Below are 17,230 nucleotides of genomic sequence, written 5' to 3'. Positions count from 1 at the left end.
ACTATATGAGCCATAAAGGCCTGATGTATCAAATATGACAGAACAAAAAAAAAATTGTTTAAAGGTTCGATAAACTGTTCCAGTTTTCAGGCTATTATTTCACATGACAGGCTTTACAGTGTTAATTGTGTCTTTTGTGATATTCATGCTTCAGTGTTTATGAAATATTCCCATCGTTCCCTCACAGTGGGCGGAGCTCCCAGACAGAACTGCGGTCAGCTGAACCTGTCGGGTTCGTCCTCGTCTCTGGCCAGCGAGGTCGGCGTCAGGACGGCCGGAGGACGCACGTATGGCATAGGTGGGGCTTTCCTTCAGAGACAGATCCCGAGGATGACCTGTGAGAGCGGCAGACAGGAAGAGAGCAGACAGGGACAGGAAGAGACACGCAAGCGCTTCAGGTCCCCCTTCAGACTCTTGAGAGACAGGAGCAAGTCCAGGGACAGAGCTGGGACAGTGAGACAGGATGAGCAGCAGGCAGACAGTCTGAAGACAGACAGACACAGGAGGAGGACAGCTGTGTGACTGATTATTATGTGCTGTTCATATTCCTCCGCATCAGTGTAGTTCAGCCAAAGATGAAGCTCCTGTCGTCATTTATTCAGATTCATCTGTGCATTTGAATAATGAAGTTGCATGTAGGGCTGGGCGATATAGCAAAAACATTTATCAACGACAGAGACGCCCGCAAACTCTCCAGCCGACTGCAGTCAGCCCGGCACGAGGTAGCGTATCCCACAACACCTCAGAGAGTCTCGAGCTAAAGCAGCTTGATCCGAATCGTTTCTGCTGGATTCATGCTGTAATATGAGTTTGAGCATTTTCGGGTTTTTTAAAAAAAAAGGCTTAAAATGGCTTACATTCACTTTAAAAGTGTGAAATATCAGGGTCTTAAAAAGTCTTAATTCACCCTTCCACAAATTAAGGCCTTAAATTGGTGAAGAAGGTCTTAAATTCATAAAGTCAAGGCATTAAATGTTGCATGCACTTTAAAAATTCATATCTTTCCCAGTATTCTTGTTTTGCTTTCCAATACAAATATCTTTTATATTATATTCAAGATTTAAAAAATCATTTATGAAGTCTTGTTTTCTAAAAAAATTGAACAAAATGATACCTGTCAGTGGGGAATGAAAACTTTCCCTTTAATTTAAATAGATTTTTTGAGCCTGTAGGCAGATATTTGTTGGTTTTAATCATAAACTCACTTCATTTTGATCAGTTTCTCATAAAACAAGACTTCTTATTTTGCTACGCAAGTAAATGTATCTTATTTAAGAGTCTTTAGACATTTGCACCAAAAGCGAGGAAGAACCAACAAAATATTAATAACTGATTATATTCTAGTATTCAATGTATGTTTTATTTCCTGTCAGCTTTGTGTTTCAGTGCATTTTCATTTCATTCCATGATAAGATGTAGTTTGCTTTTTTTTTGGCCAAATAATTTTGACAATTAAATATTTAACCAAGTTAGTTTTTTGAATTATGTTTTGATCTTGTAGGCAAAAATATTGAGAAATATCCTCTTCAGATATCACTTTTGGCCACTACTGTCTTTGGGGGAAGGTTTTTTTTTTTTTTTTTTTTTTTTGTAAAATGAATTAAAAAGTGATGGAGATCTTTTGGAAATTGCATTTTCAAACTTTGACGTGTTGCTAATAAAAGACATAGAGACCATATTGACATATTGTGTTCCATTCAATTTAAATTTTCTTTACTTGGTCTTAAAATTTTACTTTGGTCTTAAATTTACTGTTATAAAACCTTCATAAACAGATTATCATATCATCCAATATCCCTCAAATGCTAATTTTTATGTATTGATAATAGTGCTGTCAAACGATTTATTGTGATTAATCGCATCCAAAATAAAAGTTTTTGTTTACATAATATATGTATGTGTACTCTGTATATTTATTATGTATATATAAATACACACACATACAGTATATATTTTGAAAATATTTACGTGTATATACATTTATATTATTATATTTTATATTATATATAAATATGTTTAATATATAAACATATATTTTTCTTAAATATATACATGCATGTGTTTGTATATATATATACACACAGTACACACTCATATATTATGTAAACAAAAACTATTATTTTGGATGCGATTAATTGCGATTAATCGTTTGACAGCACTAATTGATAAATTAGTATGTAACCCAATTTGAATTCATATGTACAGTACATATTGAATAAAACATCTACAGAATATTTTAAACTTGCACCATGTTTTGCAGCTGAATGCGATGTATGTTTAGTCACTGTGCTTTTCTTTCATCCCAGTTCATCTTCAGCTCAACACCTTGTCGTGAGGGAGACCAGCTTCATGTTCTCCAGCAGCGCGGAGGAGCTGACGGTGCCCGAGCAAACCTCCGTCTCTGAGCTGGCCGACAGCGGCCGCGGGAGCTGGACCTCCTGCTCTAGTAACTCCCACGACAACCTCCAGACTCTTCCAGGCCAGCGAGCTCTGGACCTGCTCAACCATCGCCACACGCCCATGGGTGGCCCGATCGCCGAGGTGGAGATCGGCCCGGGTTTGCCAGAGGACAGCTGCTCCAGAGACGGATCTGAGCTCAGTCAGTCCAGACAGAGCTGGACGTCCTGCAGTTCCCTGTCGGACACCTACGAGGGCAGCTACGGCACCGTCAAACGCAAGACACAAGATCAGCAAAGCACAGACGCTTCGTACAAGACGATCACGTCCAGCACAGAGAAGGGACTCATAGGTGAGCTTCAGCTTCTGCGTGTGACACCAGCAGATTTCACTGTCCTCTCATTAGATGATAAATGTGCAGCTCTTCTGGCTCGCTTGTGTCTTGTTAGCTCTAGGACACTTATATCAGTAGAGAGATTCACCCGGGACGTCCTGCGCTTTCCACAAAAAGGGCACAAACTGGTGTCACATAACTATGTGATATATTTAATCAAAGTCAAATATGTTTGTATGGAGCTTTTCACAAGACACATGGTTAGTGCTTTAACAGAGCGAGTTTTAGTGCTGGCCGATATGACAATATATAACAAGGAGTAGTGGTGGACCGATACGGGTTTTTTGACAGCCGATGCCGATATCTTGGAAAGCAGGGTGGCTGATGGCCGATATAAAGCCGATATAATTTTATTTATTTTAATTAATGTTTAAGAAATTTGAAATCATTTTAAAATGGATTAAAAAGTAAATGTGTTAAATAAACATACTTACACTTTAGATGACAAAGTATTTTTCACAAATAAATAAATATATAATAAAAATATAATTAAAAACACTGTAACCGTACGCGATCATGCAGGTCACATGCACACTTCACAAGATCTCACAACTGGATTCGACTAAGTTTGCAAGGTTTGTGAAATTAAATGTTCATTAGTCATTCAAAGATTTGTTTAAATTATATAAATACGTATTTGCTGAATGCTAACGACAAACAAGAAAGTATTATAATGTTTGCCTTTCTATTACTAATAATATAAAAGCAATCGTTATAATACTTTTTGTATACATTTTAATTCCTTTGTATAACCGTTCTATCTGATTATTAGACAGACTTCTATCCGTATTAGACAGAACTGTTAACAACGACAGCGAACAAGATGGAGAATGTGAGCGGTGTGCGCTCAGGTGCTGCCGCCGTCAAAATAAAAGTCCCGCCTTGAACGCATCGGCCAAACTGGAAAACTTATCGGCCGATTCCGATATTTAAAAAATGGCAAATATCAGCCGATATATCGGCCTTGGCGATATATCGGTCGACCACTAACAATGAGATGACGAGTGATCCGCCGGGTTTATCTAGCTATATTGGATTTATAGTCAGGGATGCACATAAGTGTTGTGCTGCACTGGGTAAGTCATTTTAGATCGACTAACTGTAATACTGTATAGGATTTCCATTTGAACTGAAAGCATAAATCTAGGCTGCTGTATGGTTTCAGAGCAAAACTGTGACATTTCATTCACTGGCGAGCTTCACTCGGCAGCGCTTATACTTACTTGCTGATTCTAGGTTTGAAAATGATGACTTCATTAAAAATAAATAAGTAAAGAAATATTTATATTATTGAATATCATTATCAGTAGCTATAAACTAGTTACTAGTCCCCACTGAGGAGCAACCCTGTGACACATTTGAGTGTCATTTTTACGTTCTATTTATTTCATTTTCTTCCATCAGAAATAAATAGAACATATTTTACTGCATAAGAACACATGTGAGGAGCTCAGGCCGTGTTTTGTGCCCTGTTTGTGTCAAGCGGTCAAGGGTTAAAGGGATAGTTCACCCAAAAATGAAAATTTGATATCCAAAAATGAATATCTGCTTACCCACAGGGCATCCAAGATGTAGGTGACTTTGTTTCTTCAGTAGAACACAAACAAAGATTTTTAGCTCAAACCGTTGCAGTCTGTCAGTCATATAATGGAAGTGAATAGGAATCACGGCTTTGAGAGTCAAAAAAACACACAAACAAAACCAAATTAAACCCTGCGGCTCGTGACGATACATTGATGTGTAAAGACATGAAACGATCGGTCTGTGCAAGAAACTGAACAGTATTTATATCGTTTTTTACCTCTGATCCACTGCAATGTCCAGCTGTCCTGAGCGCGTTCACAACAGCCGGCACGTGATGCGTCTTCTTCTTCTTCTTGCTTTACGGCGGATCGCAGACTTATAAGTGCATTACCGCCACCTATCACTCAAATGGACCATTGACACTCCTAATTGAGAGATAGGTGGCGGTAATGCACTTATAAGTCTGCAATCTACCGTAAAGCAAGAAGAAGAAGAAGACGTGTCTGAGAACGCGCTCAGGACAGTTCGGACATTGCGGTGAATCAGAGAATAGTTTTTGGGTGAACTATCCCTTTAATGTAAATCTGCTTGTGTTGTGTCTGGTGCAGTTGTGTCAGTGTCTTAGTGAATGTCTTTTTGATTTACGTACCCCGTTTCATTCATTGATGTTTGCTTTGTGTGTGTGTGTGTGTGTCTGTGTGTTTTGTTTCTTTCTGTGCTCCTTCCCTTTCATCATGTCACTCCTGCACCTCTCCTCCTGCTTCCTGCCAGTGTACTGTGTAACGTCACCCTGCAAAGACGATAGGCTCAAAGCGCCGCCCCCGACTCCGCCGGGGTACCAAGGCCTGACGCTGGGCGACGCGCAGGACGGAGGAGCCTTGCGGCCGGCCCACGTAAAGCCGCCCGAGTATAGCGTGGCCTTGCAGAGGTGCAAGCTGCGACACAGCCTGTCCAGACCGCCCAGTGTTACTCTCCATTCTCACGCTGATAGTGAGGAGGGTATGTGCTCAAACCCTGCAGAGCAGAGAAACACGTCCGGCTCGCATTTCACCCCTCAATCCCAAGACCTAAATGGTATTTATTTGACACCAAGAAAATATGATTTTTGGCTACTTCTACATTACACTAGCGTGCTGAATTTAGTTACATTCAAGCCATTTTAAGGATTTGAATTATTTTCACTGGAAAAGTTTAAAAATGTCAGTTTGATTAACAATGATGAGTTTTAAGGGATAGAATTAGTGACTGCACTGGGTTTATTTTTATGCACTTCATCTATTTGCATCTGTAGTTTTAAGTTACATATCTTTAAAAGATTTGATCCAGAAATCTCAAATTCAGCAGTATGTACATCAGACTTTACAGTTTTATTCATATCTATATTTTGAAGGGTTCTCCAGAAGGGTTTGTTCATATATCATTCACCTACTATGGTGATGTAGACGTGCTTTACAGTGTAAGGAGCCGTTCACACAAAATGCGTCTAAAAACACGAGACGCAGTGCTCAGGAATGGATTTTTAAAAAGCGCAGCGCAGAATGCCGCCTCCGCCATTTTGCCGTCAAATAAAACCACCTTGCTACTGTAAACAAAAGCTTGCAACGCTTGCCCCGCCTCCGGGCTCTTCTGATTGGTCCACTGTTTTGGAACTGACATTGATGAGCGGCGCTGCGACTAAAAGTTTAAATTCTTTTAACTTGACACGGCGTCTTAAAAACGCAGCGCTCGCATGCGACACACATGTCGGTCTAGCGCATGTACATAGAAAAACAATGGAAAAGTAGTGCATTGAAATGAAAAAAAAAAACCGCATTCTGTGTGAACGGCCCCTAAATGATATGCTTTTCTTCATTGAGTGCACAAAGTCATTACAATCCAACTTATCACATGAATGAACCTTTTTCTTTATTTACAGTGGGGTGAAATGTGGCCTGGTCGTGTTTTAGTGCCATCGGGTGTAAGTAGCGTTGCTGTGGGTCAGTGTTGATGAAGCGCTCAATGCAGACCAGCAGTGATGGTTTGAACTCAACCTCGTGTGCTTATCCTCCTGTGTGTCTTTCAGATGAGCAAGTTTCTGCCGTGTGACTGGACGTCAGCGCTTCACGGACACTCCTGCGTTAAACTCCAGGTTCGTGCCAGAGATGGTACTCTACAGGTTTGCAGCATCTTTGAGGTCATTTAACGACAAAACAAGCCTATTCTTGATCATCGACCAACTCGAGACGGACGTTTTTTCAGTGACCGGTGAAGAAAGATCTCGCAGAAATGAAGCCTCCGCCGTCTCTCCAAATGCTTCCTTAAGCTGACGTATTATTTTTCACCCACCTGTCACGCACTTTTCACCATCCACTCAGTTCCTCTCGGAGAAAACCGATTTGATTGAGCGTCACACCGTGTGCATGCAGCACCTCTTGTACCCAACACAGATCAAACATGCTTCAGAGACAAACCTTTATGGTACTTTAATGATGCACACTCTTCTGGTTTGCTCGTGAAGTCGAACAAGCTTTGTGAGATCAGGACGGATCATGATTTCAGCATCTGACGTGTTTACACACATTCTCGGTTTACAGTGTTTCTTCTCGCTGAAATACGCATCGTGCTGCGTCTGCCTGTTTTTTTTACGCAATAAGGATGGTGCGGATGCGTCGTCTGATTTGTACAGTCTCAGCTATTGGATTTGCTACTCCTGTCGTTGTACATAGTGAACGAGATCGATATGCTTGTCAAGGGAAAATATATTTATATGCTAGATGTGCATTTTCATTCCTTGTTAGCTCATGCTCTTTGGACGAGAAATTTTGTATAGAATGCAAAAACGGTTTAATAGCTGTTGCTCTCTGTAAGCAAATAAATACATTTGTACATGAACTAAACCTTAGATGTATAGGGTTGAAATGAAACAAATAAATGTATTATATTAAGGGACATAACTGGAGTATTACATTTTTATCATTACCTGTCTGGACCCAGATGCTTTTCTTCTTGTTATTTTTTAGTATGTGTTGTATTGTCAACAGCATTGATTGTATTAATGATATAAGCATAAGGGTTTTTTTACTGTATGTTTTGTTGTAAATTAATGTTACTGATCATGTACAGCTGAGAAGAGAGTGCGCTATATAAACTGTATTTTCACTATTTTGTTGAAATAAATCTGGGGTTGTGGCTGCTCCTGTTACTGGGCAGAAGTTATTCGTTTCCCTAAACTCTGCTAGTAATGATACGGGTTCAGTGTTACCGCCTTTCAAACTGCCTCATCTTTGTACTTTTTGTTCATAAATACCCTGAAACATGAGCATGAGTTTCATATTTTGTCAGAATTTGGTTTGTGTCTTTGCACTGGAGCTAAACCAGCATGATTCTCCAGACTGAAGATGATCCAACAGCAACACAGCAACAACTTTTGAGCATAAAAAGCGGTTTACTTTGAATCGTTTTATTACTAGAAGTCTTCTTTCTGGCCCTAGAAGAGGAGAATCATCAATTGTTTTGCTGGGGTTAGAGCATTTACATTGGAATAAATCATTTATAAATAAATAAAAGACAGAAACAAATAATAGATATTTGTGGATAAACTGCAAATGCATTTAACAATATTAAAATTCCATTATATTGCAGGCTCTTGATATTTGACATCAATTAAATTTTTTTAGAATTATCAAATTCTCCTTTGTAGTTGTAGCTGAAAAGCTGCTGTAATTCTTGAATCCAGAGATAAATGTTGTATTAGTAAGATCATGACTCCGATAAAAACCATGCTCCTCATTACCATGGTTTTATGGTTTCTAATACAACAACAAAACTAAAAATACTACTACTAATAATAAATATAACACAATGCAGAGCTGGAAGAACTCTCCCAATTAGAATATATAGGGTTCAGACGCTCAGGTGAGAATAAAAACAAACAAAAAATAAACAAACAAAATGCAGAATTGCAAAAAAGTGGTTGAAAGATAAGTATTGAAGCATGTTTACGCCACTGTAAAATAAAAAGGAAATTGTGACTTTTTATCTCACAATTCAAAGTTGCCAGACTACTCTGAGAGTCACTTCACCAGCTTTACACGGTTTCATTTCAGAAAAACTACCGTCACTAAAACCGAAAGATGACAACCCATCAAAATAAAAGTTCGGATTAACTTGAGGAAATTATGACAGAAATATATTACTATTCTATTCTAAAATGTAATGTAATCTAGTGATCTGGTAAGGAAACCATCTCAGTCCTAAATTCGCTATTACTTACTGATTAGTTCATCCTGTTTCCATGTTAACAGTAGCCTAGCTGAAGTGATACTGTAGTAGGTTACAACTCAATGATCCTGCATTACGGAAGCATGTTTACGCCACTGTAAAATAAAAAGGAAATTGTGACTTTTTATCTCACAATTCAAAGTTGCCAGACTACTCTGAGAGTCACTTCACCAGCTTTACACGGTTTCATTTCAGAAAAACTACCGTCACTAAAACCGAAAGATGACAACCCATCAAAATAAAAGTTCGGATTAACTTGAGGAAATTATGACAGAAATATATTACTATTCTATTCTAAAATGTAATGTAATCTAGTGACCTGGTAAGGAAACCATCTCAGTCCTAAATTCGCTATTACTTACTGATTAATTAATCCTGTTTCCATGTTAACAGTAGCCTAGCTGAAGTGATACTGTAGTAGGTTACAACTCAATGATCCTGCATTATTTCCTGCAATTACAGACCATTATTCTAAAGTGCTGCAGATAAAAGACATACTGTTTCAGGTATTGTTTAGTGAAAAATAAATAAAATATATAAAAATCAGAAATGCGGTGCACAAGCTCTTTTGCACTTATTCAGAGGACAGGCCTCAGACCACTTGGTGAAAAAGTCTGCCGTCACACAGATATACTGGAACCTGCCAACTAATTCCAGAGGTTCTGTGACCTCAAACATTCAGGACTAAGGTTAGCATTTCTTCAAAGCATGCAATATTTGCATTCTGTGTACATGTAACTATATGACATATATAGCTCCAGTTATGTTTGTGGGGGAAAAAATACCTTCCCATGTTCATCATGCATGCGTATTGAAAGGTTTGGCTTTGAATCCTGGACAACTCATCACATGCTATCCTAGAACTACTGATCAGTCTAATATTCACATCAATGCTTATAAATAACAAGACATAGCTTTTTAAATCTATGATCCGTGTAACAAATCTGTCACCGTCTAACATCTGCTGGAAAGTCAGGTAAAATGATCTGTGTGCATGCACATATCTCCAGTTAACACGATCCCCAGATGATCCATAACACCGGCATTAGGAGCTACAGCTTTAACATGTATATTGTAATGTGTCTGATTTTTCAGGGTTGTTATCCAGGGTAGTAACACACGTGTGCTTGAGGTCTTCAGCTATGTCTAACGTTCAGTGTCAGTAATTGTAGGAAGCTGCGTTCAATCAAATGATCTGAGCTCAGGAGGATGGTTCTTCAAACTCACCCATGCCAATGATACATCAATAATGAACATGAACATCCATCGCTGCTTCGTTCTCAAAGAACTGCAGGTCAGGTCCCAATGTAAAATCAAGCGATGACTTATTTAATGATTCTCTATCATTGATCTGTGATGAGCTTAGGACAAGAGACGTGTCGGCATCTGAATATTCAGCAGCACGTTCAAAGCCCTGCCAAGTTGACAGAGAATATTTAAGACCATTAAATGGATGTTTTTTCCATCTCGTCTGCTTCCTCCAGGCCTCCTGGATTATTAGTCCAAACTGCTCTTCACAATATGCATTATAGATCACAAGAGCAGCTCTCTGAGTCCAGACGGAAGAGAATTAAAGGGTCATAAAAGGGAAAGAAGCACTTGCCATTAATTGCTCTTCGTGTTCAAATTTTATACGTCTCTTTAAGATTTCTTTGCCTTCCAGCACAACGCCGATTCTTCACTTCTGCTCTTGGAGGGCCGCTGTCCTGCAGAGTTGAGCTCCAACCCTCATTAAACACACCTGGACCAGCTAATCGAGGTCTTCCAGACAGGTGAGGCCTGAGCTGTGTCTCACTGTCAACGCTGCGCCCTCATGTATGGTCTAAAACACAACTGCACTCATGTTTTCTCACAGGACGGCTGAGTACATTTTCTGCCATCTTTGCAGGAATGTTATATGAAGATTGTACCAATTCACATAACTTTAGAAACACTCTGAAAGTGAACAGGGAATCCATGCATTACATGTAAATAAGAAATAATAATGTGAATTTGTGCATTTTAATGCATTTGTAAGGCAATTGTAATATGTAATCATGTAATCAATAAAAAAGTAATTGTAGTCTGATTATGAGTAAAGTGTGTAAAGTGTGCTGCTACTATACTTCAACAGGGTTCTCATCGTGCTTCAACACATCAGGTGCATTGCGTTTAATTAAAGGGATGAGGAACACTGTCATAAACAAACAGACAAATATGTTTTCAGAAAGTAAATAAAAAGAATCGGTTCTAAAGAACAACTGAAGCTCAGCAGACAAATGATCGAATAGTTCCACGGAGAAACTAGGAGACAGTGTCCATTCATTCTCAAAGCTCCTGTGTTTCCTGACAGTGAGATTAAACCGGAGGAAAACAAATGTGGATAACTCAGAAATGTATATTTGTGCAAACAAAACGTTATAAAAACTTAAACAAACTGGCTTGTTTAAAATAACTATAATAACCATCCTAAATGAAAATAAAATATCTGCACATGGGAAATATGCAATATTTCACTATTAAGGTGTCTTACCACCATTTGCCGTTAATACAGCTTCAAACCTTCCTAGAATAAGTTCATACAACTTCTAAATAGTCTCCAGTTGAATGTTGCCTGTACAAACATCTGCCAGTTGTTTCAGAGATATTAGAGGAAGGATTCTACTTCTCACTCTTCTCTTCAAAGCTATCCACTCTGGTTTGATCTTAGTCGAGTCAGGTGATTTGATCTTGGTGCTCAAACTGTCCAGGTTTTATAATCCATCTTTTTAGCATTGGTGTCTGTGTTTTAGTGATTTCAGCTCTTTCATTGATCTTGGCTTTGTTAGGTTCTCTGTGGTCAGTTTTTGTGGAATCAGGGTCTTCACGGTGAATATTGAGGCTTGTGTCACTTTGTTGCAGTAGTTCTGTGTTGTTTGGCCCCAGTCCTTACTAGTGATTGACGATCACTATCATTCACTTTTCTTCTGTGCTGATGAAGTCTTGCCATGCTTTGTGTACTCAGTTATATTTCTAAAGATGTTGTTCTTAAAACACCAAATAATTGAGCCTTTAAGATTACAGATGCTCCTGCTAAACAAGCTCCTATGATTTGTCATTTTTTATATCACTACACTGATATAAAAACTACATTTATCTGCATTTTTGCATTTATTAACCCCTATAATAATGGGTGTTCACATTATGGAGTCCAATCCCTTTATATGTTTAGGGATCGGATTGTGTTAGATTATGTATAATATCATTAATGTGAATGAAAAACAACGGAGGTCTATGTGATGTGTGTGTGCGTGTGTGTGTGTGTGCGTGTGCGTGTGTGTATGTGTGTACACTGTTTACTCAACTATTTTCAAAGTCCATTTATTTATAAAGCTGGTAAAAATGACTGTATGCCAAAGTGCTGCACAAGGACAGTTAAGGCAATAAAATACAAGAAAAACAGAGAAACAAACATTGAATTTGAAATTTTGAAAGACAAAGACATCATTTTTGTAGGTGTTTATAAAGCGAGCCCTGTTTAAATCTTTAACTGTGAGAGAGACTTCTTCAGAAAGTTTGAATGATGAAATCTAGAAAAGAACAGATTGAAATCCACAGGTGTGACCTCTGTGTCAGTGTGATTGTGTTTAGGGTTAATGAAAGTGTGTTGTTCACCTGAGCAGTGAGACAGAGCTGAGAGGCAGGGCTGGGAAAGATGCTCTCACACACACTATTATGAGTCTAGACAATAATGGCAGCTGGCCAATAGAGGGCGCTAGGGCTCTGCCATCCTTTAACCACACACACACACACACAAAATAATAAGAATAATTAAAAATTACATAATATAATATGATAGAAAATCACCTGAGCAAAATATTTGCTTTCCTTATATCCGCTGTGCCTGTCCTTATGTTCAAGTTTTGGATAGCAGTTTTATAATTTTTTTAATTTTTATTCAAAAACAGTTGAAGATATACAAACACTTTCAGGAAAACATTATGAAGCATTAAAAAAAAAAATTAAGTATATAAAATTAACAAATGCATATGAAGAGGACAAATAAGAGACAAAGTGCATTTAATGATAACAAGAGAGAAATAAAAAACAAACAAACAAAGAAAGCAGGCTGAACTTATTATGAGTCACAAGAAATGAATTTTTCATATATCTTCAGAAACCTATTACATTTTGTATTGCTGGTTAAACAAAAAGATGTGAGCAGTGAGTCTACCTTAGTCAGTCAAAAAGTGTGACAGAGTAGGAAGTGAGGCCATACATTTTAGTTTTTGTATAAAAAAATGACCAAACAAAATGAAAAAAGTTGAAATTAAAAGATTGTGCAAAGGTGGGGGGTTTGTTTAAATTGGTATACAAGTCAAACCAAAACTTCTGAACCAAAAGTAAAAAATAAACGTATTAATGTTTCATCTTCATTACCACAAAATCTGCAAATATTTGTGATTTATATTTACTAACACATTTGGACACAGTTAAATTACCAGTGTATATTTTATGCAGTATTTTAAAGTGGACTTCTTTGGTCTTGTTAGGAAGAAAATATTTCTGTGGTAACAGCCATGCTCTTCTCCAGTCTATATTATCAGTTAAAGGGGTCATATGATTTTTGTATAGTGTTACCACTTAAAGATAGATCTTAAGATTTAAGAATCGATACTGGTTCATCAAAATGAAGATCGATTAATCGATATCATCAACCCAGCTCTAGAGCAAATGACTCTGTGCTTGTCTGCCGAAACACTGAATCCTGTGTTTATTTGTGTACTGGAGACGTGAGAGTCTCATGCTGTTTACTCCGTAGATCCTCCGGCTGCTCATCTCCCTGCATGTCTTTTCTTTTCTTTTGCAGGACACGCAGGGAAAAGAGATTGGAATGTGATGACTTTGAGAACTGACACCGGTGACCTTCTGCGGTGGTGCGTTTGATGACCACACGACTCGAGAGACACACACAGTAATCCTTACATATACTTAACAGGCATAACAGTGTCTGGCTCAGGATAACATATGGCAAAAAATAAGGGATCTGAGCCTGCTAAAATCATATAACTCTGTCCCAGTGTTTATGGCCTTCAGTCCATTTTAAATGTAATTTAAGTCACATTTAATGACAAAAACAAACTTTCTTGAGTTTCAACTTCTGTCTCTGTATGCTTCACTCTCATAAAAAAAGGCACAAAAGCTGTCACTAGGACGTTACCATTTCAAAAGGTACCTAAAGTGTGCATATTGGTAACGTAAAGATACATATTAGTACCTAAAGTGTACAAAAGGTACTGCTTTTGTACCTTTTTTTCTGAGAGTTGATTATTTATTTCAGTGTGTCGACATGCCTTGACTTCACAATATACTTGACTAAAAAGGAATGCTTTAATTCATCACTAAAATACATCATTTCAGACGCATAATTCCTGTATATTGGCATACAGGTGATTCCTCAGCTGAGGAACTCCTTCAGCAGATATTCTTACAGTCGTTATACATTTCACTTCAGTGTTATACAACATGCAGAGCAACCGTTAAACTTAATGAGTCCCAAAAGATGGCAGCTTACTGTCATTGATTTCCATCATGTGTATCGGTTGGCAGCAGTGGAGTTCTTTGGCTTTCTCCAGACTAAAACTCAAGCAGATCTTGTAGGAAATAAAGATCTATCACTCGAGGGTCTATTACACCGACGTGTAAGGCATGTTGTGGACTCCAAATTGCAGCCCTATGTTAATTATACAGCCCTTGCTATTAACCCTGTGCTAAGCTCCTGATTTCATCAAACTACATTGGAGAACTGGATCACAGTGTTTTGTGGTAATATTTAAAGTTGCTTTTTGTGATGTTTAGCAAGTACTCACCAATGATTTGTGCATCTCACCGGGCTTATCTGTGCTTACTGAACTGACAAGGCAAAATTGTTTTATAAATAGAAAAGTGAGGCGTGCAAAGGGACAATGGAATATTTTGGACCTAAGCTCAGTTTAAAATCATATCAGCTAGCACAGTCTTTGTCAGTGGCTTGTGCTGAACATTTGAAAGATAATTGTGAGCCTGTGAGATTTACTGGAGCATCTCAGTAATGCTGCAAGAACTAAATCACTATCCAGGTTTAACCCTTGTGCGTCAATTTAAAAAAGTTACACAGAGGTCTTTAGAGGACAAATATGTCTGTGTCAAAAAACAGACATACATATATATATATATATATATATATATATATTCTGCTTTTACTGACATAGATTTTCAGATCTGATAACTATCAAAAATGATTTTAACCCTTTAAATGCCAGTTTGTTTACATAATGTCACTGTTCTTTCTTTAAAACAAACAAACAAACAAACAAACAAACAAACAAACAAAAAAAACCAAAACAAATCAATTAGCTTCCATTTACTACTAGATTATTATTTTATTATTATTGCAGTTTTGGATAAGTCAGTGATTAGAAACAACATTCATTTTGATGTAAAAAACAACAAAAAAAACAACAACAAAACAACAAACCTCAAAAGTGGTGCCATTGGGTGGAAAGTTGCCAACAGAATGAAAGCATGCTAACAAAGAATGCATGATTTTATGCTTAAATGGTACTGGGATTAAATATTGCAGTTTTAACGGGTTTCCAAGAGGACATTTTTGTTCTTAAGGTCTTGAGTGTAACTATGTTTTGTACCTAGTGTAAAATAGAGTTATGAAAGAAAATGAGGGTAAAATGTTAAAATTCCATTAAAAATAATTTTTTTTGCAATATTTATGTTGTGTTTGCATTAACACGGTCAAAATGATCCCTAAGACACGTCATACTGTATGTGACATTCAGCATTGTTTTAGAGCAAATAAAACACCAGACACCAGAAAAACATGAGGAGCAAAATATGGCCAATATTAATTTTGATCTGTTTGAGGAACTGTCTGTGCAGAACAGTTCTCCATATTGCAGTAATGCTTCTCCTGAATCATGCATTTTGTATGTTTTTTTATTTATTTTGTATATATTTGATATGTATTGCTGGGCGTACATGTGCTTTGATGCATCGATGAAATGAAACAGATGACTTTAGAAGAAGTCATGCAGACAAAAAAAGAAATAAATAAACTCCACGTCATTATCCATTATGTTTCTCAGCTAGTAGTCATTATTGCGTCTTTGTCTAGTGATGCAATAACGCGTAACTGTGCTCTTTCAAGTACGTGAATGTTAATCAGCTTTTATAAAGCACTATGATCATCTTTTGTCTTTTTCTAATTGGACTAACCGCAACAGGTTTCTGTGCGCGGCTGTATGCTCCACTTATCTGTCATTCCACAGAGGAATTTCATTAGCCACTCTTATGTGCTGTCTCTCATTTGAGTTTAGTGGAGGAAAATATCAACACTCGTGAAGTAACCTGTCCTTTTGATTTACAACTCATCTTAATTAATTGCCAGTGAAATTCACAGAAAGGCTGTTCTCACATGTGGAAAGACTGTTATCTTGTGAATCCTAATGGTCACAAATATGAATTGGATGCTCACAGCTAAGCGCTCATCTTTTCTTAACTCTGCCTCAGAAGGAGTTATAAATAAAGCAGTCAGTCTGGTAAAGCGGAGGAGTGTGCTGTCCACAAACTGGCCCTGCATGCTGGAGACAGTCACATTGTTTTAGTTTGGAAAATAATATCTGTTTATTCTTATGCCTTTAGGGACATTTTTGTGTTTTTCAAATTTTTTTTTCTGTGTTAATGCAAACAGCATACTTTTTCCCAAAAATGTGTATTTTAATTGGAATTGCAATATTTAAAGAAAGGGGTCAAAGTACGCACATCCAAAAAAGTCTTGGCCAGGTGCAAGATCAAAAGGTACATCAAATAATAGAAAAAATATCTGCACACTGTTATTCTCCCTTTATTCAAAAAAGTTAAAAATAGCAACGTTTCGGTCAAAGACCTGCGTTTTTTGTGTTTGCCTGACGAAGGTCTTTGTCTGAAACGTTGCTATTTTTAACGTTTTTGAATAAAGGGAGAATAACAGTGTGCAGATCTTTTTTCTATTAATTGCAATATTTAACCATTATTTCCTTTCATGAATCTATAATTTCACAAAAATACTAATGTATCAAAATGAATATTGTTTCTAATAATTGACTTGTCCGAGACTGAAATAATCCAAAATAAATTCTGGTTAGTAGTAAATAGAAAAAACAAACAAACAAACAAACAAAAATCCAGCAGTGCCATTATGTAAACAAACTAGCATTCAAAGGGTTAAAATCCTGAAAAATCGCTGCATTTTTGGTACTTATGATTAGGACTGATGTTGGTAAAAAATAAACTATCATAATGTTTGACAATGTAATTTTTTTTAAATTGACGCACAAGGGTTAAAGCACACTCATATAAATAGATTTGGACTGTTCCTGTGGGATTTTAACTCGTTATGATGCAATATGAATGGTGGCCGAGGAAGCTACGTAGAAAGTGTAGTTTGTCAAGCTGCTGCAAATGTAAATGTAGCTTGCATTGCCAATAGGAGTGTTTCAAACTAACCCTCAACAGTTTGAATCATTCACTCCCAAAAATGAACTAGAATGAACTAGATATTCAGTTCTTTCATTTTATGTCCAGCGATTGAGGCTCACCTGCCATCCGCGTCCTAATGACTGGACGTTTCCTGCCGCTGATCAATGGCCCCCTCACGATGACCTG

General features: G+C 37.5%; 2 protein-coding genes across 2 annotated transcripts in view; both read left to right on the top strand.

The window, feature by feature from the left end:
* The window catches only part of LOC107739208 (rap guanine nucleotide exchange factor 6-like), a 29,700-nt gene extending 29,178 nt beyond the window's left edge, over positions 1-522 (top strand). Inside the window, exon 21 of the mRNA XM_016551230.1 lies at positions 259-522. Within this exon, the coding sequence (XP_016406716.1) occupies positions 259-522 (264 nt within the window). The remainder of the gene's footprint in view (positions 1-258) is intronic.
* Positions 523-671: 149 nt separating this feature from the next.
* LOC107739203 (rap guanine nucleotide exchange factor 6-like) lies at positions 672-7,600 on the top strand. The gene is made up of 4 exons (XM_016551224.1): positions 672-722; positions 2,307-2,749; positions 5,087-5,314; positions 6,378-7,600. Exons 2-4 carry the CDS (start codon positions 2,350-2,352, stop codon positions 6,398-6,400), a joined length of 651 nt encoding a protein of 216 aa, XP_016406710.1. The 5' UTR covers positions 672-722; positions 2,307-2,349; the 3' UTR covers positions 6,401-7,600.
* Positions 7,601-17,230: the final 9,630 nt, after the last annotated feature.

This window comes from Sinocyclocheilus rhinocerous, unplaced genomic scaffold, assembly GCF_001515625.1.
Source record: "Sinocyclocheilus rhinocerous isolate Xijiao unplaced genomic scaffold, SAMN03320098_v1.1 scaffold1847, whole genome shotgun sequence".
Taxonomy (NCBI): domain Eukaryota; kingdom Metazoa; phylum Chordata; class Actinopteri; order Cypriniformes; family Cyprinidae; genus Sinocyclocheilus; species Sinocyclocheilus rhinocerous.
The sequence above is the reverse complement of the archived record's forward strand: the minus strand, read 5'-3'. Positions and strand labels throughout refer to the sequence as shown.

Excerpts from the sequence above, each read along its gene's own strand:
- LOC107739203 (XM_016551224.1), top strand. The coding sequence starts at position 2,350 with ATGTTCTCCAGCAGCGCGGAGGAGCTGACGGTGCCCGAGCAAACCTCC. Across the intron at positions 2,750-5,086 it reads CACAGAGAAGGGACTCATAG|TGTACTGTGTAACGTCACCC; the intron begins GTGAGCTTCAGC and ends GCTTCCTGCCAG. Across the intron at positions 5,315-6,377 it reads TCACGCTGATAGTGAGGAGG|ATGAGCAAGTTTCTGCCGTG; the intron begins GTATGTGCTCAA and ends TGTGTCTTTCAG.